Source organism: Myotis davidii, unplaced genomic scaffold, assembly GCF_000327345.1.
Source record: "Myotis davidii unplaced genomic scaffold, ASM32734v1 scaffold958, whole genome shotgun sequence".
In the NCBI taxonomy this organism is placed as follows: Eukaryota; Metazoa; Chordata; class Mammalia; order Chiroptera; family Vespertilionidae; genus Myotis; species Myotis davidii.
In genome coordinates, this window is record NW_006289714.1 from 1,345,751 (window position 1) to 1,370,506 (window position 24,756).

General features: G+C 37.7%; 1 protein-coding gene across 1 annotated transcript in view; it reads right to left on the reverse strand.

The window, feature by feature from the left end:
* GRID2 (glutamate ionotropic receptor delta type subunit 2) overlaps positions 1–24,756 on the reverse strand; it is a 690,454-nt gene that overhangs the window by 223,148 nt on the left and 442,550 nt on the right. Inside the window, exon 11 of the mRNA XM_015562999.1 lies at positions 23,914–24,109. Coding sequence (XP_015418485.1) covers positions 23,914–24,109 — 196 coding nt within the window. The remainder of the gene's footprint in view (positions 1–23,913; positions 24,110–24,756) is intronic.

The following is a 24,756-nucleotide window of genomic DNA, read 5'->3' on the forward strand; positions in this document are numbered from 1 at the left end:
GGAAAGAGATTGAAACAACATGATGAGAGAGAATCACTGATTGGTTGCCTCCTGCATGCACCTACTGATCGAGCCCAAAATGTGGGCATGTTCCCTGACTAGGAATCAGACTGTGACCTCCTCCCTGTTTCATAGGTCCATGTTCAACCTCTGAGTCACACTAGAGGTAATATTTAGTATTAAGAGATACTTTTTATGGGTGGATTCAATATTGTGCTTAGTCAATAAAAGATACAGATCAATTTTTTTTAATAGACTTCAAGATTAAAGCAGAAACAAGATGGAATAATAAAAGGAGGCATCCCCTCTCCAGATATCTTTCTCTATTTCCATTCAAATATAACGTGTGAATGAGATCTTGATTTGCCTGTTAGCCAGTTTTATTTCATAGGAATGAAGTGAATAACGAAGAAAGATGTTATACTAGTTTAAATTCAGGAAATATTAAAATTAAAACAAATTATATTTTCTTTTGTCAATTCAGAGAACTTACTCTGTGCCTTTCTTTGATAGTAATTATCACTTACCCAAATGGAGCATAGGTATTTCTTTACATGATTTGCCTTATTATAAGGTAATATACCTTGAAAGTAGAATCTATCTTACTCATCTTGATATTCTTCAAACACCTGCTATTTCAAGGTACATAATAGAAATAAATAAGCACCAAATAAAGATATCTACACTAATAAAAGAGAAACATGGTAATTGACGTACAACCACTACACTTCCCATTGGCTAATCAGCGAGATATGCAAATTAACTGACAGCCAAGATGGCGGCTGGCAGCCTGGCAGCTTGAAACTAACATGAGGCTTGGTTGCCTCAGTGACTGAGGAAACCACCGTTCCCCGCCAGCAGCTGCAGGCCTCTGAGCCTGCAGTTTAAGAAACTACGTAACAAATACCGCTGGACTTCAGACAGCGGAATCGCAACATTGTAAGCAAAGGCCAGAAACCTACTTTCAGCAGTGGAGGCCTAAGAGCTGGAGCCAAGCCTCAAGCTAAAGCTGGCCCAGAATTTAAAAAAAAAAAAAAAAAGGAAAAAAGGAGTGGTTGGGAGCTTCAGTCACTCCCAGCCTGAAAACAGCCCTCAGCCCCGCACCCAGACTGGCCAGGCACCCCAGTGGGGACCCCCGCCCTGAAGGGTGTGTGACTAGCTGCAAACAGCCATCATCCCCTCCCCCAGGCTGGCCAGGCACCCCAGTGGGAACCCCCACCCTGAAAGGTATGCAACCAGCTGCAAACAGCTATCATCCCCTCACCCAGGCTGGCCAGGCACCCCCGTGGGCCCTGCTCTGTGTGTGACAGGATAGAGCCATAACCTCCCCATCCGTCCTGCCCTGAGTGTGACAGTGGCGCCGCCTCAACCCCCTGATTGGCCCTGCTCTGTGTGTGACAGGATAGAGCCATAACCTCCCCATCCGTCCTGCCCTGAGTGTGACAGTGGCGCCGCCTCAACCCCCTGATTGGCCCTGCTCTGTGTGTGACAGGATAGAGCCATAACCTCCCCATCCGTCCTGCCCTGAGTGTGACAGTGGCGCCGCCTCAACCCCCTGATTGGCCCTGCTCTGTGTGTGACAGGATAGAGCCATAACCTCCCCATCAGTCCTGCCCTGAGTGTGACAGTGGCGCCGCCTCAACCCCCTGATTGGCCCTGCTTTGTGGGTGATAGAGGGTGGCGCCCCAACCCGCTGATCCGCCCTGCTCTCTGTTTGACAGGGGACAGTGCCCCAACTCCCCTATCGGCCCTACTCTGTGAGTGGGGACAGTGCCCCAACCCCCCAATCAGCCCTACCCTTAGCGTGACTGAGGGTGGTGGCATCACAGCCTCTTGATCACCCTGCTCTGTGCATGACAGGGGGCGGTGCTCCAACTCCCCAATCAGCCCTGCTCTGAGCGCCCGACCAGGCTGCACCTAGGGATTGGGCCTGCCCTCTGCCACCAGGGAGCAGGCCTAAGCCAGCAGGTCGTTATCTCCTGAGTGGTCCCAGACTGCTAGAGGGCACAGGCCGGGCTGAGGGACACCCCCACTCCCCTGAGTGCACAAATTTTTGTGCACCGGGCCTCTAGTAAATTAAATAAAAAATTACTACTCTGTCAAATAGAAATCACAGAAACCTTGCAAAAATAATTGTCGATATTGGTAAATTCTTAATAACTATGGAAATATATGTTGGGATGAATTATTTATACACTTTTAGCTTTCAGGAGAGCAATTAAAAAAAATCAGAGAATATTTAAACATAATCCCATGGTCATGTATCAGAAAGAGCTGTCAAGATTTTTTAAAATATAGTCAATAATATTGTAGTAACTATGTATACTGTCAGATGGGTATTAGATTTATTGGGGTATAACTTAGTAAGTTATATAATATCCAATCACTGGGTTATACCCCTGAAATTAACATAATATATGTGAATTATAGTTGAAAAATAAAAAAATTATTTATTGAAAGTTTTAATGTTGACATTATTTCAGGTGTCTCCCATTTCTCTCCCCTTTGCCCATCTCCACTCACCCCCACCTCTTCCTCCCTTGGTCTTCACTCCACTATTGTTCATGTCCATGGTGTGTGATATATGTCCTTCAGCTAATCTTTTCACCTTCTTTATACAGTTATACCTACACTCATATCCCTCAGGCACTGGCCAGTCTTTAAAATAAAAGAAAGAAAAATTTAAAAAATAATGAAACATGTAAAATTACTTTGCTTTCATTTAAAAGTATTAACTTATTTTTAATGACTGAGAAAAATTTTTACAATGGATATAGTAAAATATAAGCTTCTTTAAAAATGTTGCTTCTGTTACCTTTAGACTAGGTATATAATCTCTCTATATAAAAGCCTAAGTGACTATTACGACCGAATGACTAGAACAACTGGAATGACTGGTTGACCAGTTGCTATGAAGTGCACTGACCACCAGGGGGCAGATGCTCAATGGAGGAGCTGCCCCCTGATGGTCAGTGTGATCCCATAGCCAACCACCCACAACCCCTACCCCTGGCTGGCCGGCCCCCTCGGCCCCTGGTGCTAAACCATTTGTAGAGACCTGCTTCTGGGTTGGGGTTGTGCAGGTAGCAGAGCAGCTCCCTCGCTGTGATCTACTGAAAGTCAGACCTTGACACAAGGGTTTTTCTCACTCCCATCTTCTCCCTTCCCCAGGGGCTTCCCACCCTCTGCAGTGTCAGTGTGGTGGCGAGGGAAGTAGAAGGGGGGGAGGTGGGAAACTGCAGTAGCGGGGTGCCGATGATGGTGTCCATTGTTTCCACACCTGACACAGTGACCATTGCCTCCTCTTCCAACCCTACTGGGGCCTTTGGGCCCCGGGCTGGGATGGGGAACCAGGGGTGGGTGGTGGCAGAAGCAGCCTCTTTCTCAGGGGGGCCAAGGCCCAGCTCCCTTCTTGGGGCTGGCAACCACACTCCCACACTCCCTCCCCGTCCCTCTGCATGAATCCGTGCACTGGGCCTCTAGTTATAAATAAGGGAAGATAAATATATTAGGGAACAATACTTTTTATTGTTAATGGCATATAATCAATCAGCAAAATCTGGAGATCCAATAAAGGAAGATAAATATATTAGGGGAATATATTCAATACTTTTTATTGTTAGTGGCATATAATCAATCAGCAAAATCTGGAGATCCCTAAACATCGAACAAATTGCAAATGTGATCCAGAAATTCACGTTGGAAAACTTTGAGAAATCAAGAATGTGGTAGAACCAAAAGACTGAACAATAATTTTTGCAGAAAATTGGGTAAATGTGTTTGTTTTTTCCCCCAAAGGGGAAATATTACTCCTGGGAAATATTTAGTGTCCATCCTTGGAAAAATATGTCACTTCTAGATTCTTTGATAAAATAAGAGTAATTATAAGAAACAAGAAACATCATGTGTCCGTTAAGAACAAGTCATGACAAATTAACATCATTTCCTTGGTGGTAGGGTTATAAGATTGGAAGTGATGAAGAATATAGTAGCATTTCAATGTGAATAGTAACAGATAATATAAATATATATAAGTTCAACATAGTGCTCTCAATTATTTTTTTCAGTAGGAAAATAATATTTGTTAAATAATAAGATAGAAGAGGTTTTAAAACAAATTAAGCATTGTATTAAAATGTGTTATCTGTTGCATTCATGTTAACCTTAATTTCTTATAGGTTTCTGTATTTAACCCAAATTCAACTTTTTGTTAATGGCTTTAATACATACGTGGTAACTATACTTCATAAATCTGCAGTTGACTTAAAAGTGGAGAGAATGAAAAATGAAGGAACAATTTGAAAGGTATAAATGTATATATTTTTGGTTAGGGGAAACTGGCTGAAAAAGCAATCCTGTTAAAGAAGATCTAAGCACTTGAGTATATTCAACTTCAATAGATGTCACATTTGTAGTGTGGCTTTCAAGATACAGCAATGCATGTCTGAATCAATCAGACCAATGTCTTGAAAGTGTGTTCAGCTTTGGGAGCTAACTTAGGAAAGACATTGACAAAACAGTTAATTCAGAAGAAATTAAATTTTCAGAAAAGCATTGCATCTGAGAAACAAAAAGATGTTTCACTTAGAGAGTAAGAATTTTAATGTTAAATATTCAAAGGGTTTATGCTTATTTAGTGGGCAACCAAGCAGTAGATGGGTGATATGGGGAGACAGATTTTGATATTGTGTAAGGAAGGCTCTTAAAAACTGGATTATTCAAAAGTGAAATGACTGGGCTTGTGAGACTTGGAGAAAAGGTTTCTACATATCATGGGAGGTTATAATCAATTACTCCTAAGGGCCTTTTTAGTTTTAATGTTTTTGATTCTATATTTAGTAAATAAATATTTTTAAAAGCTTCCTATAATCACATTTTATAGTTACCTTCCTGTAAATCTTAAATGGAAGGCAGGCCTAATAATAGGACCAAGTGTCCTAAAGTACTGTGATATACTAAAAATTTCCTATTGATACTGGTCTCCAGACATAATCCCATTTTCATTCATCATAACATATTTTTTAGTATCTATTCCTGGATTCTTTGTCCTCTCTTTCTTGGTTGAAACTTTTTGTTGCCCACAACCATCTGGGCTTATCGACTGAAATTATATCCAACTGCCTCAGCTATTTTGAAGTAAACAAGATAGCCTGATAAGTTATACCAAAATATTCTTGATACACAGAAGTTGGTAGGCAAAATTCCCATCAAACATATTAAAGCTATTCATATTTTTGGAGAGTCTCATTTAATTAGCAAATGTATTCATCAAAGAATGATAGGTTAAGAAAATAAATAAAAATGATAATTTTATATAAAATTCCCAAACAAATGTCTCAAGTAATTTTTTAAAATAACTGTATATCTAATTCACTGAGTAATGAAGAGTAGCTGGAAAAAATATATTATAAATGTCACTTTACCAGGGCTGTATAATATGAATTCTAAAATTTAATAATTAATAATTTGATATACTTAGAAAGTTTTACCTAAATAACTTATTCTATAAAAGAAAATCATAGAGGCTGTTTGCTTTTAACTAATTCAATTTTGTTTAATATTTCAGGTTTTTTTTGCTTTGTTTTGGTTTTTGGCCAAAAGTATTTATTTAAAAAATAAATGAAGACCTTTCTATGATTCTAATACTATTCTAGGTTCTTGAAGTAAATCAGTGAGGAAAAAAGACAAAAATTCATACCCTGATACAACTTACATTTAGTACAGGAAAACAGTGAATACATAAAACATGCAAGTCAATTATATGTTAGAAAGTTATATAACATGGGGGAAAAGTAAAGCAGGGAGGAGTCTATGAAATGCTAAGGTGAGAGGGAATTGCACTTAACATTAGAGTGGTCAAGGAAGGTCTCATTGGGCAGGTGACATTGAGCCAATATTAAAAGAAGGTGGAGGAACCAGCCATGGAAGCCTCTGGGGCAGAACACTCCAGGAAGAGGATAGAGTCAGTGTAAAGGTTTTGAAGAGGGGGGTGTGCTTGGCTTGTTCAAGAAACAGCACAGAGACCAGATGAACCAAGTAAAAAAGATAATGAGATGGGAAGACCCAGATGATCTGTGGCATGAGACAATGGCCGATGGTGGAGAAGGAAGGAGACCAGGTAGGAGGCTATCATAAGAGTGCAGGGAAGGGATGTTAGTGGCTTGGACTAGGGTAAGAGCAGTGGAGGTGGTGAGAACAGGTATGTGCTCTTAAATAAAAAAGACCAATAGCATTTACAAATTGCTCAGACATGGGACTGTGAGAGAAAGAGAGAAGTTAAAGATTTCAAGGCTTTTGGACTAAGAAATTTAAGAAATAGATTTGCTACTCCCTGAGAAAGAAAAGATAAAAGGTAGAGTTACTGTTGAGTGTTAGTTATAATACGCTTGAAAAATATTTATTAAACAGCTAGATGATGAGTAGAGGAAGATCAGTGATAAATAGTTTTGGCTAACTTAGCTCATTCAGTGACTCTCACAGCAAATCCAACCTAAAAGTGCTTGTTGGTATAGACAAAAACAAAACGAAAAGCAATTCTAAGACACAGCTCCTGATTTTCAAATTATATGCTATCAAATATATACAAAATATTATGGATCATTCCAAGGAGTGCATGGTTGAAAAACAAGACTTGCAGGTCATATATTATTGTGTATAACAAGTGGACTAATTTCCAAAAGCAGCTAGATTCACAAACTTATTTAGATCCCCTGATATAGAAAGAAATTTGTCTAAAATTGCTTATAATTTTTTAATGCAAAGTCCCAGATGGAGAAATGATAAGTAAGACATTCTGTTTCTAGAATCACATAAATGTGTGTATCCTTCATGGTGTTAACATGGTGAAGGAGGATGTTGATATTTTGAGCTGAAAAGGTAATAAAAGCTTCTTCTGCTTCACAGCTCAAGTGTAGTATTTCACTTGACTGTAATTCATAAGTTTCCTGTAGGCTAGATGTTTTATACACAGAGTTAAATACACAAAAGTATTAAATGCAATACATTTCTGACAGTGATATACTTTGTGGCAGAAACTCCATCACATTTCTCTGCTTCTGAGCAGATGGGGCATTCAAGCTTAACATTCTAGGTGAGAATCAGCAAACAAATCAGCCTTACGAGTATTTTCAGGGAAGGGGGGAGCAATATTAGGGAGTATCTGCTCTTTCCCAGGCAGCATCCTATGTTCTTTAAAAATAAATTTTATATTTAACACTACAAAACCATTATCTTTGACAGAATTTTTAAAAATTAAGCCCAGAATATATATATATAGATATATATATATATATATGGAAATTAGCTATAATTTCATGCTGAAGTTGCTCAAGAGCCAGACCATTATAAATAGGGAAGCAGGTTTAAATGGTGATGAGAGGAATCTGACACCATGCCTGATTTATAGCACTGTCCAGTTCTGTGAGATTTAATGGTTGTGGAACCAGCTGCCCGATGGCTCTTTTAATTTCATCCCACAAATGCTCAATTGAATTAAGATCTGGTGATTGTGGGGGCCACCTAAGCAAGGCAAAGTCTCCCTCATGTTCTTAAAACCACTCCTGCACAATACGAGCACCGTGGCATGGCGCATTGTCTTGTTGGAAGAAGCCATCTCCATTGGGATATGCCCTCAACATGATAGGATGAACCTGATCAGCAATAATACTTAGATATGTTGTGCTATTCAGATGTTGCTCCTCATGAATTAAAGGGCCCAAATCATGACAGGAAAACATGCCCCAAACCATAACGCTGCCCCCACCAGCTTGAAGGGTTGTACTCATACATGTGCGGTGCTTGCTCTCATGCTGTTTCCGCCAAATTCTCACTCTGCCACCTGCATGATGCAACTGGAAACATGACTCATCGGACCACATGGCTTTTTTCCAATGCTCGACTGTCCAATCCTTGTGTTCCTGTGCGAATTGGAGACGTTTTATCTTGGTAACTGCAGACAGCAAAGGTGTTCAAAACGGGTCTTCGTGCTTCCATATCCCATAGGATGCAGTGTACGGCTAATTTGCCTACAAACGTCAGGTGGTCATAATAATCTGGCCACTCATAATAATATATATCCCATGTTCAAAGGCTGTTAAATCACATTGTTTACCCATATCTTCAGTAAAAAAATCACTTCTACTGTCGTGGTAAACAACTTGCTTCCTTATTTATAATGGTCTGGCCCTCTAGCAACTTCAGCACAAACTTAAAGCTAATTTACCTACAAGTGTCAGGTGGTCATAATAATCTGGAAACTCAGATTGAAGTATACTAATCATGAATTCTCTTTATTTTTTCTATATATTTATTTTATATTCTCCCCCTTTAAGGTGAGTACAACTTACGTGCTATATTTAGGGACATTTACCTAGTAATTTCTCAGGATTATGACTAGGCCTCAGGGCTGATTAATGGGGAATCTTAGCTTCAAACTCTATTTCATAACTCTCTAAACTTATAGCTAATGTGCTATTTTGGACTCCTTAAGAAAAAGAAATATCTAATAAAACACTGATTGGATATTGTCAGAGATTAACAGGTAAATTGTACCATTCAGAATATAAGATTGAATAAAATTTGTAATTAATTCTAACCTGGAAAAAATAAGTTTAACTATTGAAAAATAAAAAGAATTCAGAATCAACCTTCCATTAACCACATTATGTTGTAATATTCAGTACAAATTATACAATCTGGCAATTATCACATTTGTATATAAAATAGACACATGGTATACACAGCATATATCATTGATTAACATCAATATTGGCAGATTTGTTCATCTGCTTATCTTAATATATTTTTAACCTAATATAATCTTTCAAACTTAAAGATTAAGATATTCAACAAAGACTCTGTGTCTATTTGGCTTCATGGCTTTCATCTCTCCTATTTTTCTTTCTTCTTTCTTTCCCATCTTGTTTTCTGTTTCCTTTCCAGGGCCTAGACTACATTGAGGTGAATAAAGCATTTGGCCAAAAAATTGAAGGGAATTTAAAAAATTCAGTAATCAAGGTAAATAATATTTTAATGCAGTATTTAAAAGACTTGAAATAAAAAGTCCATGATTAATAAAATTTTAAATAAAGACTGATTCTTCCAATGCCATATGGAGCCATATGTAAATATAATGGTTATTGATGCTTGTGGCAACCCCTTCTATTGTTTGTGGCTCCCCCTTCTATTATGCACCTGAGGTGAGTGTCCACTTGCTTGACCAGAGCCTCGATCTGCTATGTCCCTCCTTCCTTGCTTCCCAGCTTTCTAGACAAAAGTATAGAGCAACAACATACAATTGATCATTTTACCAATGTAAATACACACAATTGCATGTCAACTTCCTCTAATCAAGGTAACAGGTCTCTGTTAAATAAACACACAAAATGAGATTGAGGTCATTAGTTTGAAGTGTGTTGAGACCTATTCTACTCATAATACAAAGTATTTTACTGACATACTTTTGAGATAGTGAAGAAGTTGTGCCATTCAGAATATAATAAAACTAGAGGCCTGGTGCATAAAAATTTGTGCACTGGGGGTGGGGTGGGGTGGGGAGGATGGTCCCTCAGCCTGGCCTGTGTCCTCTCGCAGTCTGGGATCCCTCAGGGGATGTCCACCTTCTGGCTTAGGCCCACTCCCTGGGGATTGGGCCTAAGCTGGCAGTCAGACATCCCTCTGGCAGCCCAGGAACCCTTGGGAGATGTCCACTTGCCAGTGGGGAACAGGCCTAAGCTGCAGTCCGACATCCTTAGCGTTGCTGAGGAGGTGGGAGCCACTGCTGTGCTGGCACCCATCAGCCTGGCTTGTGACTGAGCAGAGCTCCCCCTGTGGGAGTTCACTGACCACCAGGGGGCAGCTCCTGCATTGAGCATCTGTCTCCTGGTGGTCAGTGTGTGTCATAGTGACCAGTCATTCCCAATGGTTCTGCTGTTAGGGTCAATTTGCATATTACCCTTTTATTATATAGGATACAAAAAAATAATAATTATCTACCAGGACCAATTTGGGTCTGAATTCATGAGTAAGCTGAGATTGAGTGCTGTCAAATAAGATTTTAGTCATTCAAGTTGGAAAGAAAGATTGATTCAAGCTAGAAACTTATTTAATTTCATTCACTAGAGATTGAGATGCTGTAGAGACATAGGGATAAACTGATAAATCAGGCATGGATCCTGACCTAAGTAGTATACCATACAGCAGGATAGCTAGATACAATTATGATATTAAGAAGAAACAGCCTGGCCTGTGTAGCTCAGTAGCTGAGTTCAACCCATGAACTAAGAGGTCACTGGTTTGATTCCTCATCAGGGTACATGCCCAGGTTTTGGGCTTGATCCCCTGTAGGGGTTGTGCAGGAAGCAGCTGATCAGATGTTTCTCTCTCCTTGATGTTTCTATCTCTTTACCCATCTCCCTTCTTCTCTCTCCAAAATCAATAAAAACATATTCATAAAAAGAAGAATCAATATCTGCACATGGATAAATGATCAAGATTAATACATTATTCATAAATTATTATTAATGGAGGTAGAAAATATTTTAGGCAAGGGAACCAGGAATGATTTCATAGTAACAACTGAGATAGACCTTGAAAATGAATAGCCAATGGACAAAAAAATTGCAGTGGGAGGAGTGGATTCTTGATGGAAGAAAAGAAATGAACAATACCTGGTATGTAAGAATATTGAAAATATAAGAGAAAGTCAGTAAAACTTAGTTGGCTTGGAAAATAAGGTACGTGAAATGTGAAAAGAAAAAGACACCTATGTGAATGCCTAGCACAGAATAGGAGTTCAGTAAAAATTTTTGAATGCAAATAATGAACAAATAAATAAATGAAAATTAAAAGAAAGGATAATACCAAACTGTAGAGACCTTTGAATGCCTGAATAAACAAATTACACTTGAGATAAAGTGGAGCACTTAAAGATCTTGGAGCAAAGATGGATAACTATCAGAACTATTCTGAGGGAAGATTAATATGTGGGAGGAGGCCAATCAGTTAAGTTATTTCTATAGTCCAGGAGAGTAGTAATAGTGACATGAATTACTAAATTGGAAGTAGAAAAGAAAAGAAGAGAATGAATGGGAGAGAAGCTGCAGAGGCAGGATTGATAGCTAAAGCAATGAATTGACTCTGGTAAGAAAGATGAAAGCAATGAAAAAGACTCCTCAATTTCCAGCCTGGACGACAGAAGGGTATTGGTGCTTTTAGTAGAAATAAAGAACACAGAAAGATAAGCATTGACTTGCAAAGGAAGATAATTAGTTCAGTTGTAGACATGAAGCTGGCAGGGGCCTTAGCAGGGCATCCAGGTAGAGATGTACAGCAAGTAGATAAGTGTTGTCTAGTTCCTAAAAATTAAAATGCCATCACAAGAAAGAAGCAACATTTGCCACTTGATGTGCCCTCACTTCACCTCTGCTTTCTGATTAATTGCATGTAAGGAGCAAAGATAGCAAAGGCTTTGTTCCTTTGTGTTAAAGCATTCAAGAAAATTATGTTCATATATTAAGAAGCCTGGTAGCATCTGTTAAAGTGATAAAAAGATTTTAGATTATTAGGATGTACCCAGAGCTCTGGATACATGGAACAGGGGGTCCTCCGGGGGTGAGGATGACGGAGCCCAACGCGCTGGGGCGTCTGCATGCATGACTCCGGAGACCAGGTTCAGAGACACAGATCTAAGTTAATTGGGGAAGTACAGCCATATATAAAGAGGTAAGCAGCCAATGCAATAGGGACATGCTTGCTATGTTATCCAATGGCGTGAGGGTCGGGGCTAAGAGTACGTGGCTCCTGGAGATTTGTCAGGCGGGCGTTGAAACTTCCTGGTGTGCCAAGGAAGCCTGTTCACTGGAGTGTGCTCACAGCGTTGCTTTGGCCGTAGCACTGAGATAACTCTCTTGAGCTATTCCCACAGACACCTAAAGCCTCTGCTTGAACGACAACAGAATGATGTGAGTGGCTTGCTTGGACTTAACTATAGCCGGGGCCATTGGTTCTTAAACTTTAGCTGCATCAGAATTGTCTGAAGATCTTGTTAATATAGAATTTCCATCCCCACCAGAAGAGTCTTTGACAAACTAGTTCTAGAGTGGGGTCTAAGAATGTGCATTTCTCATAAGTTCCCAAGTGGTGACAATGCTGGTCCCGAGCCCACACTTGGGAGATAATTGATCTAGAACAAGGGTTTTCAAATAACATGCAGAAGAGGTAATCTCAGAAGATAATCTGTGAAGAATCTTCATCAGGAACACCTGAATTGCTTATTAAAAATTTAATTCTTGTGATATCATCCTAGACTCAGTGAATCTTCATATCCTGGTTCAGAGTTTGGAAATAAGCATTTTGTGCAGCCTTTGTAGTAATTCTTAGTACCTTCTACAATTTGAGGATGGGTCAAATTGTGATGTGAATTTTAAGTAGCTTTGGGAAGACATTAGAGACTTAAATTCTACAGTTGTGGTAGAGAAAGCAAATGACCAGGAGTTAAAGACATGTAGGTTGTAGTCATAAATCTTGACACTAATTTGCAGTGTGGCCTTAAATAAATTACCTAATCTTTTTAGGTATAGTTTCCTCATCAATAAAATAAAATGATTAACCTGGGAGATCTTCACATTTCTTTTCAGCTCTATGACTGTGATGAATCTGCTAATGGTCAGAAACAAGTATTCCCAGAGAGTTTAGGAGAACCAACACTTTTCAATTGTGTGGGTTAGAATGGCATGGGTTTTGTTTTTGTTTTGTTAAATTATACAGCCCTCTCCCCCCATTCTGATTTGACTCTGTTGCTGGATATAAGTTGTTAGTTTATTGGTCTCTTCTATCTTTGAGAATCACTATTGGGTGAGCCATTTTGGAGGTGTGGATTGACTAGCCAACACAATCTAATGTCTACTGGAGTAAATGATGGGAAATTACAGTGATTCAAGTTTGTTAGCCACATAGTGCCCCTTGAAATGAGTATTAAAATAGAATTTAAATGTATATGTTCCATCAGAATGGCTACTATACAAATCAAACCAAAGAAGTGATGGTGAGGATGTGGAAAGTTGGTGGGTATGTGAAATGGGGCAACTACTATAGAAAACAGTATACAGTTCCTCAAAAATTAAAACTAAAACTGCCATATGATCCAGCAATTCCACTTCTGAATATATACCTCACAGAATTAAAAGAAGAGACTCAAACATATTTGTAGCAGCATTATTCACAATAATTAAAGGGGAATTGGATTCAGAAGTTGAGAACATCACAATGAAGCCCTGATTACATAAATCAGAGTAAGAGGAGAGGGAAGGCCTTTGGAGAAATATAAAAGGACTCACAGGAACGCCAATGAAACTTACACAGGCTCCTAACTCCCTTCCTGAGGGAAGGAGAGTTTCATCAGAAACTAAAAATTCAACGTGTTTGTTATTAGGGTGCATAGCTTAATGTAATGGAACAAATACATAGGCATGAAGTCCAATGTCTTAACTAGGAATGTCCATAAAAGAATATTTCAAAAACTCTGAGCCTTTTCAGTATATATCTTTCACTAGGGAACTAAGTTTTATAAAATTCTTATTTACATTAATAGTCCTAGGGATAAAAAGGAAGACAGCAAACAGTGGACAGCTTACAGGCATATTTACAAAACCATTTAACTTCTCCCAGTTTTCGCAAAGTAAATGTTGCTCCTTGAAATCACAGGCTGGCAAGAGAAATGTTGTCTTATAAAGCGTACCCTTGGGCCTTACCAAGATTTATATTAAGACCTGACAAAATTGTGTTTGCTTGCCAGTGCATCGACTTAACTGACAGTGTACATGTAGATGTGGGCATGGATTGGAATAGAAGAGCCTGATGGGTTAGAGGTAGAGTTACACAAAATACAAAGTACTATGATCGATATTTTAAAAAAGAGGTATTAAGAGTGGTAATGACAAGCTAATAGAAAAAGGAGCAAAAGGAATAATCTAGCAAAAAAGAAATGACAGGCAAAAACCAATAAACATTTGAAAAAATGTTCAACGTTATTAACAATCAGAAAAGTAAAAATAAAATACTTTTCATTTCTCATTTTGGAACAAATGAAAAAGAGTAATACCATTAAATTCTGGCAATTTCAGGAAAGAAAGTGGGAAAACAAACTCTTTTTGTATTGATAGAAGTAGAAATAGGTACACTATTTTTAGAGACTATTCTGTGAGTGGTTATTACATTTGAAAATTTACATGCTCCTTAACTGACAATCCTACTTTTAGGACTATAATTATATATATATATATGTTTATCATAGCTGCTTTTAGGAGAAAATATATAAAACATTCAAAGTGTTCATCAACAGCAATAATTTGATAAATTATAGTAATTCATGCAATATTTTGAAGGTATCAAAATGACGTATAAACATGTATACAAACCTCAAAGCTTTTATAACAGAAATTAAAAAGAGAAAGACAAAAAAACATTTCATTAAAAAAAGTCAAAATGGAAACCAAACAAAAACACTGTATGGACATGCATGCCTATTCAATATAGGAAAAGGTCATGAAGCTATACCACAGGGGTTGTTTTTAAAGGTAAATCGAATGGGTAAAGTGAGCCAATTTTAAAATTATAGTGGAATTACATTTTTTACTTTTCTGCTCTAACAGAAAATTTTAAATATGTATATGTACTTTCAACCTTGGAAAGTAAATTTGAGAGTAAGACCTAACTAGATGATACCTGGCCCAGTAGGAGTCTTTGATCCACAGGCACAAACTGTACCTCCCACTCCCCTCACTTTATTATAGCACTGTGATGGTTATAATCTTATGTGTCAACTTGATTGAGCCATGGGACGCTCAGATATTTGGTTAAACACTTTTTCTGGGTATGTCTATTAGTGTATCTCTGAAAGGGATTAGGATTTGAATTGGTGGACTGAGTGAAGCAGATGGCCCTCCCCAATGTGGGTGGGCATTATCTAAGCCTCAGAGGGTTGGAATAGAACAAAGTGGAGGCAGGTTGAATTCTCTCTGCCTGACTGATTGAGCTGGGACATTGGTCTGCTCCTGCCCTTGAACTGAAATTTACACTATCACTGTTCCTGTTCTCAGGCCTTCAGGCTCTGACTAGGATTTACACCATTGGCTTCCCCAAGTCTCCAGGTTATAGACTGCAGATTGTGGGACTTCTCAGCCTCCATAAGCTTTTGAGCCAATTCCTTATAATAAATCTCATTTTGTGTGTGTGTATATATTACATATATTTGGGTCATAGATTTTTATCATTATGTATAAAACTGTATTATATATAGGATTTATAATTTATAATATATACGTACACACACACACATATCTCCTATTGTTCTTATTTCTCTAGAAAACCCTCATACAACTACCTAATATCAAACTGTAATTGCTTTTTGTTTCCTGCATGGTACTGTTCTGATCACCTTTGTGCTTTTTTCCTTTTTTTTCCAGGCTGTCTCTTCCCTCTCCTACTTATTCCTATCTCTCTTTTATTTAATTAAATCCTTACTTCTTCTAGAAAGCCTTTGTGATCTGAATAGCCTCGTCCCTGAGGTTATGCTTGGTTGACTTTCTGTTTTCTCATATTACCTTTTAAACTTGTACATCGTTCTCTGGGTAGTTTGATTCTGCATTTTACTGTCCAGCTAGACTAATCCATCTCAGCATCCTCTCTGCCCAACATAGTTTCTGGTACTCAGCAGCCTTTGAATAAAAAAAAGTTTGTTGATTAAAGGATGAGTGACTGAATAGATGAATTGGAATTGAGTGTAACTAATTAAAGGAAGAATTGGAGCAAGTCTGGCTTTCATCATGGATTAAATCACTATATTAAAAAAGCAGTTTAAAAATACATGCTCTGCCAGTAGTGGGTATCTTTATAATAGTAGTCAATATATAAATGTATACATATATATGTTCTATAAATTAAAGTGAAAATTATAAAGTAGTGTCACATTATGTTTATAAAGATATATGTATGTACCCCTGGGCATCTAAAAAATTCCTGTTTATAGTTTGCTTTGTGTTCTATAAGACCTGACATATTCTAACTCAACTTAAAATGCTCATGACTGCGTAAGCAATGTATGGTTTTTAGGGTTCTCCTTTCCTCTTTGGGAAATATCTAATAAAGACTAATTTTAAGACATCTATTAAGGTTATTGGGAAAAAATAAGTTATTAGAAATTATTTTTAAAAACACTTAACCCCAGGCATTAAAAATGCATTGGCAGGGCTGCTGGAAATGATGTCTATGTGTGGTTTTTCCCCACTGGTACCGAAAGAATAGCGGTATTCACTGTATGATAACTCACAGACCTACAAGCTCTGTTTCCTAAAGATCCAAAAATGTGCCAGTGGTATCTGAGCTCCAAATGCAGGTAAAGTGCTAAAGTGAATCATATATTTTTTGAAGTTATTTGGATAAAGGATGAATATAGCATTGCTACCTCTAAGCCCAGGGGTATGACAGCCCAGGCCTCGTGGCATTTTCATAGACCCAAAGCTGTGGGGTATTTTGTCTTGTTTTCCCCCAAGTTGTGTTCAGTCTGATTATTCATTTCTGTAATAAAGGCCTAACGCTGATTTTAAGGTTTTGGACCTATTAGCATGTTACCAAGTCACTTACTGAAGCTCAAGTGAGCTCTTACCCTCTCTCTGTTGCTAGTTCATGAATTTTCATCCACTTTGGCATTTTCACTCAATGTAAAATGATGCTAGAGAGCTCTAGGAGGAAGAGGAAAGGAACAACCAGAAAAATATATGGCCAGTGTGGTTCATGGGTCTGGGGCACAGAAGACTAGGAACAACTATATGTAAAACTGGTAATACTCAAAATTTGTTTTCTAATCAATCTTTTTTTAAAAAATGTAACTTGGTTCTCCCTGACCTCATCCTTAGCTGTGAGAAGCAATGCCCTCCGATCTCTCAGCTGCTGGGAAGACAGCTCTCAGCCAGGCCTTCACCTGCCACTGTCAGTATGCCCCTGTGAGATGTTCACCCCCTGTCACCCTACACTCACCACCTTACCAACACAGTGTGCCTACGGCCTAAAGCCCATATTGGCTCTAGATCCCTGAATGCCTGTCATCATAAAAAATCCAAAACTTCTAGGTCAGTCCTCATTTCTTACTGATTTGGAACTACAGATCTCCTGGTTTTGAACAAGTTTCCCATTCCTCTCCAACTATCTACACTCTTCCACTCTGCTCTGTGGAACTATCACCACCATGAACCCTATTATCTAGGGAGATCTTAAAATTTATTGCTGTGATGGGAATGATATTGAAAGTGAAAGGGAATTAGAGATTCTAGGACCAATTCTAACATGTGGTGCTGGGGGCAGTCCCACACCAATAATTCTCAGACACCAGCCAGGTATCCTACACTTCAATTCTGACATTATCTATGAGAGATAGTGTCAGATTTCACAGATTAAGGGTTCAGAAGACAAATGAAAGCCCAGGTTGTTACATGTGCTGCTTACTGACTGACTATAGATTGGAGATTCTAATGACCTTCTCCTTGGGTTCAATTAATTTGCTAGAGTGGTTCACAGACCTCAGAGAAACAGTTTACTTGCTAAATTCTTATAAAAGGATATAACTCAGAAACAGAAAAATGGGAGAGATGTATAGGTAAAAGCATGGGGAAAGGCATGGAGCTTCCATGCTCTCTTAGAAGCTCTCATGGAGCTTCTGTGCTGCTCTCCTCACCCCTGCATGTGTGTATCAACTTGGAAGCTGTCAGGTTGGGGTTTTATGGAGGCTCCATTACTCAGGCATGGATGATGAAATCATTGGCCATCCATGATGGTACTCTCCATGCCTTTCCCCTCCCAGGAGCTGGGGGGTAAGTCTAAAAGTTCCAATCCTTCAATCACATGGTTAGTTTCCCTGCCAAGCAGCTCTATTCTTAGGTTCAGTCCCAAAGTACCTCATTAACATAATAAAAGACACCTTCATAACTCTCCTCATTTAGAAAATTCCAAGGGTTTTAGGAGCTCTGTGCCAGAAACAGGAGGAAGACCAAATAAATATTTTTTAATAAATCACAATATCACAGGGATTCTATTAATAATGGTGGGGCACCTGGCAAAACTGAGACTTCCCAACAAGGCTTATGGTCACTCTGCATATAATATGCTTCTCTTCTAGGGATGCCAATTACTTGTCTTCTTAAGTGCTGGCTATTTTTTCTCTTCTACAACTTTCTTACCACAGGGGCTGGATAAAGAGTAGTTGTCCTCCTTTACCCTTGAACTACTTCTAGACCCTTGTTTCTATAAAATAGTCTTCTATCTTTGAAGGCCAGGCTATCAGACTATATTTATAACCTGCTACTCATTCTTACTGCTGTCATCTGCTGACTCTGTCAGTCCTCCAACATCGCTTGAAGATTTTATCATTTGGCCCTCTGTCACTATCTCAAATACTAGTTCCATGGTTATTTTTGGTGATTTGATTATTCACATAGACATTCCATTCCAGTACTGGGTTTCTCAGTCTCTTGGGTTTCTCTTTTCCAAAGAGTGTGTCTTTTCTCCTACCTCAGCCACCCACTCCCATGTCATATTCCCAATACCAACACTATACCATCTCAATTTCAAATGTGTCATCACAGAACCAACTTCATATTATTTCCAATACAGTTCTGCCCTTCAGTCATTGGTTCATGACTCCAATTCTTTAGTTCCATCCAGACCTACAGTTCATTGTTCATGCCATTCTCAATCTCCTTATGCCATCACTTTCCTCTTAAACAGCTCAGATTTCATTGTCCCAGGGGTCGTTAGCTATCTTTCTTCCCTAGATACACACTCAATGTGGTGATATCCTTGGTGATATCATTGAGTCTTATGACTTTAAATAAAAAGTCTATGTTAATAATTACCGAATGTTTATCTCCATCTAGAACTCTTTCCTGAATACCCAAATTATATATGCATCAGCTTTCTTGGCATCTCTGCCTGGATAAATAATAAGCATTTTATATTAACTATCATGCCAAAGGCAAATTTTCATTTGGCTTCTCAAATCTGCTTTTCGTATAGTTTTTTTTTCAATCTTTCAAAATAAATAAATAAATAAATAGGCAACTTACTATAACTTGCTTTAAAAAACATATTTTGGATGTTAATAACTTTTAGTGCTCATACTAGACTTTACGGAGCTTTGCTATTCATAATTATTTTTTGAAAAGAATTTTTAATAACTATTTAAAAGCAATTGATTTTTTATTGATCTATTTTCCAGATTTATGCATGATTTGATTATAAACTCTATCTCATGTAAATGTGCATTTTTATGACCATGGTGGGTTAGTTTGTGGAGTTTCTTCCCTCGGTGAGGGTCTGCATTCTAGTTTCCAATACTAAGCATTCATCTTCGTATGTTTACTTATTCTAGTCTCTTATGAAAGAAATGACAACTTAAAAAAATAACAGCTTCATTCTTCCAACTACTTAAGCCAAAGACACTAGATTCATCTTTAACTTTTCTTTTTCATTCCCCATATGCAAAATGTTAGAATATTTTGTTAGAGCTACCTTCAAAAGATGTTCAAATTCAATTACTTCTCACCAATTGCACCATATAACCACTCTGGTCCACCCACTATTGTGTCTTACATGGATTATAGCAGTGGCCTCCTCGCTCGTCTCCCTGCTTCCAGTCTTGGCTTTCATTTCAATCCTCCAGTCTTCCAGCTAGGATTAGAGCTGGCCCTGAAGCCCAGTGGTTGGGTGGAGCCTTGATGCGCATCTGAACTTTGCCAGCTCCCTTTTCCACATACTGTTCTGGGACTTAAGTAGATGAGCGATGTTGCAAATTGATCTTTCTGGTTGAATACTGCTGCTGCCGCCACCACCTATTTTCCTGTTGCCATAGTATCCTTCAGAGTTCCCCCCCACCCCACATTTAACTACATACTCTGAAGAATTATTTACTTAACACTGGGGTCCTCTAGCTAGAGCAGAAGTTATAATCCTAACAATTCAGCTTTTCTTTTCTTCCCTAGTAGTCTTTATTGCTGAAGTTCTGGAATAATTTGTTCCTCATCATCTGAATTATAATAGTTTATTAGGAAATAAATAGTGCTTTCTTAATAACCAGAGACTTCTCTGTTTCAGTGCTATACACAAATACATCATTCCTAGTCAGATCCTTACCTGTGACTTAGAATTTTTCTACCTATTCTCAGAAATTACCTGCCTCATATCCCTCTTCCTCCTAAAATAATTTGATAGATCAAATCTCCATCAATGTGGTAATGCTAATAGTTTAAAGTTATAATATTCTAAGATGTATTTGGGTTTTAACAGAGACTGATTTTCAATGGTGTAATTTCAGAATTGCTGAGTCATTATATTGGCCTCCTAACTGGTTTCCAGTTTCTACATCGACACCTTCTGTTTTTCTCAATACAATTTACCAAAATATTAATTAGATCATGTTATTTTGTTCAAAACTTCCTAAGTTTCATGTATTACACAGAGTAAAAGCCCACTTAATATGTTCTGCACAGTATATGTTCTCAGACTAGTTTAGCATGCTTATGAATCTTGTTAGAATGAAATTCACATTCAGAAGAGCTGAGATGAGATCTAAGAGTCTGCATTCCAACAAGTGATGTTGATGCAGGTAGCTCCCGGGACTATGCTGTAATAGAATTCTATATGATTTGCCTTCTCCCTACCACCGGGCCCTCTACCTCTCTGACTTTGTTACACTTCTGATATTATCCCTTATTCCTGAAGCTACACTGGCCTCTCTCATAGTTAGACTATCCAGACATGCCCCCACCTAGGTCCTTTTCATTGGCTGACCCCTCTGTCTGGAAACACTTCAACTTCACCAAGATCTCTCTCTCTTTCTCTCCCTCTCCCTCACTCCCTCTCTTCCCCACCTGCTTCAAGTCTTTATCCCAGGGTCACTTTCTTAGTGAAGACTTCCCTTGCCATCTGATTTAATAAAACAGATCATCTTCTCCATGTCCCCGTCTCCTTCTCCTACTCTATTTTTCTCCTTAACACTTACCAGTACTGAAATGTAACATATTTTATTTATCTTATTTATTGTATGTTTTCTTCACTAAACTCCATGAAGGCATTTTGTTTTCATTTATATTCACGCCAGTGACTAAAATAGTGGCTGACTCATAGTGGGTGCTCAATAAATAATTGTTTAATACATGCATTAAAAATTTGATTATACTTTTCAAATCCCAGTTTTTCTATTAAAGCAAAACATCCTGGGAAGAAGAAAGCAAAAGCAAGTTTGTTTTAGTTTAATTAGGCTAGTTTGATTTAGGTGCATGTCTCCCAATAATAACAGATTCAGAACTCATTTACTTAATCCTCACTTATATAGGTTTTTTCAGTAAGAGCAGAATAAAGAGGTTGGAAAGAATCTGGATCTACCTTCAAATAAGAGAAACTTAATGAGACTAGTAACACAATTAAGAACAAACAGAACCTGAGACATTAATTGGATATATAAAGTTATAATCAGATTGTGAGGATTGCTTTTCACAATGAGGCAGGCTTTCCTGGAAGACAGTTACTGTATTCTGTATATATAAATTCCTGGCCAAGATACTGTAGAAGTTTGGTTTTCCGTGGAATATTGACCTCTGAGGTCCCTTCAGCCTGCACAAATTAGAAGTCAATGACAGAGGAAACTGCTATGTGAAATGTGCAATGCTAGTTGCTTGAGGAAGAATCCACAATCTCGTTTTATGTGTTCTTAATCTCATGAGCTCCCAGTGAGCTTTAGCAGTGAAAAAGTTATTGTTGGTTGGTTAATTTTACTTTAATAGAAGCTGGGCAGGACCTTGCAAACTACACCAAAATACATTTTATTATTACTACCGCTTCTCTGTCTAGTCAATTATCACCTGTCTGTGATTTTGGTTGAAAGAAATATATATTAAAGCAAATTTCACTTTGATGTTTTCCATTATGAATTCCAAAGGACATGCTTTAATACCCCTCTATAAATTAGAAAACTGAATAAATGTGGTGCAACAAATAGTAATAAATACTCTGAGATTTGATTTGCCGTTTTTAAACTCATAAGTCCTCTTTATTAGCAGACTCTCAGGGAACAGAAATCGTTCTCTACTTCTTTTATTGCATTATATTTTTTATTATGTTACAATTTTAATTTAACTTTAGGACTATTAAATAATAATGTTTTGTAGTTGCGAAATTTATATTCATTCTCAAGAAAACAAATTTATTTTTAATAGTAGACAATTTGAAAATAACCTATTTAGTATATTTATTGTGGGCTTGAATTCATTCATATCCTATGAGTAACTAGTAAACCCTGAAATGCCTACTCTCCCTTCTCCTTCAGACAACTTATAGATCCATTCACCCAAAATAGAAACACTTTGGGATCCATACCCGGGCCCTGGGAAATGGGGACTAATATAATAAGAGAGAAACAGTTGGAGGCCATTGCTAATATTTCAAGGACATTCACTTCCTTAAAAGCAATGCTTGGAAAGAGATTTATGTCAGCATCATCAGTTTTTTAAATAATGATGTCAATGTAGTGACTGCAAAAATTACTAGGCTGACTCTACGGGACCACAGCAATAGCAGTAGCAGACAAATAACATCATTAGAAAATGCATAGAATAATGCTAAAATTTGTGGCAGAATAACATTTATAGTCATCAAAGCATTCTCCAACATAGTATTATTGAGTTTGCTTTTGGACGAGGAACTCAGGCATGGGATCCAAATTATTCTGTGTGGAAGGTTACAGAGAAAAAGTGTATACCACCATTGCTGCTGTTAGTGACATCCATTCATGCATTCACTCGCTCATTCATTCATTTGTTCATCCAATAATTTTTATTAACTATCAACCATTGTCATTTCTACTAGGCTAGCCACTGGAACAATCTTAAGCAAAAACCATGCAGTTCTCTCAAGGAGATTGATGAGGCCTGAGAAAGAAAGTGTTACTTTTGTGTACATGTTTATAAACCACAGGCCAGAATAAAAATCAGCTTCCTGCTTTCAACAACAAAGACTGCTTCCTAAGCAACCCCCCCTTTTTTGTAAAATAACTTCTTAAGTGATAGCTATATAAAAACAAGATCTAAATATTTTCACTGTTGGAAAAAGAAACAGTCATTGGTAGGAATTTTGTTGACAAGATTAACTTTTACTCACAGATAGCTTCACATAATCATAAGTAAAGATAAGGTTTTCATCTAAAAACAAATGCAGAAAATACTCTTAGGTGTTTGAAAGGATTGAATAACCTGAATGATATTTGGAATAGGATTTGTAAAAATATCTTCAGTCTCCATGTGTATAAGTCTCCGAGCCTGTTCTGAGCAAAATACCAGCTCCTTTTTTCTAGCTTTGGAATTCACTGGAAACAGATCCGATTGATCAGCGATTTTCAACATTTTTCATCTCATGGCACACAGAAGCTAATTACTAAAATTCTGTGGCACACCAAAAAATACATTTTCCCCCACCTAACAAAAAATAAGGCATGGTTCTAATTCATTCACCCTGGTTACCTATTGTTGTCTTGGCTATTGTCTAGGTAAAAAAAAATTAATTTTTTTCCCCACAATTTAAGGGAAATAAGGTCAGTGTCCCTGACTAAATAGTCAGGTATTGCATGTTTTAAAAAAATCTTGCGGCATACTGGTTGAAAATCGCTGCTTTAGACACACATACTAAAGAGGTTTTGAATTCCCTCTGCTGGTACACTGTCACTTCAAACTCTTCTTTAAATCAACAGAAGCTATAATGCAACTGAAAACTCATGTCAAAGTTAAAATAACTTAAAAAAAGAAGTCAATCCTAACTTACCAATTCTAATATGAGAGACAAAAGGGTAGACTATGAATGAAAAACTATAGCCAGTACCTTTTGAATGCCTGCTTGGGACTCCAGAACATTATTCTCCGATCCATTGCTTCGGTTGATCATCCGCCACATTTGGGAATACATGCTGTCCCTCTCAAAAGGATTCATTCCCTTCATACGCACATGCTCATACACTGCAGAGTCCAAGACCGTGCCGTAAGGAATGTCTGTCTGCTTGGAAAGGTCCTGGAGAGACCTTAATTATTAGAGGAGAAGAGAGACACAAGAAAGAGTACTGAATATTTTCAAGTGGAAATAAAGTTAAAGGAAGCAAAGAGCAATATATGTGAATACAGATGCTAAATTGTTCTTCTTAGTTTGTTGTTTCTTAATATTAAAATAAAATATATAAGGAGGATTGCTGTTAAAATGTTAGGCACTATACAAATCATGAAAAGACAAAATTACTTCTGAAAGAAAGTTGAACATTTCTAATGGTAACACAATGGTTTTTTGTGTGTGAACCTGCACAACAAAATAATAAAATCTAGCAATCCTTTCAAAGCAAAGAAATATGAAATTAGATTGCTAGATAATCATTGCATATAGATTGCATATAATCATTAATTTTTTTAAAAAATCAATATATTTTAAAGCCGTAAGCCTATGTTCTTTTAAGTGACAAGGGTTAAGTAAGTTTTATAAAATAACTAGTGGCTCGGTGCTTAAATTCATGCACATTGAAAGGAAAGTAATTAGAAGAAATATTTTAACATTGCCATTTGCCCTTTCTCTTATAATGGAAGTGTCAACCAAATTCATGATCGACAATAACAGATCGAAACACATGTATGTGACTGGCACCAGCGAGAACTTTATATACATAGTTAAACTTGCTTAATT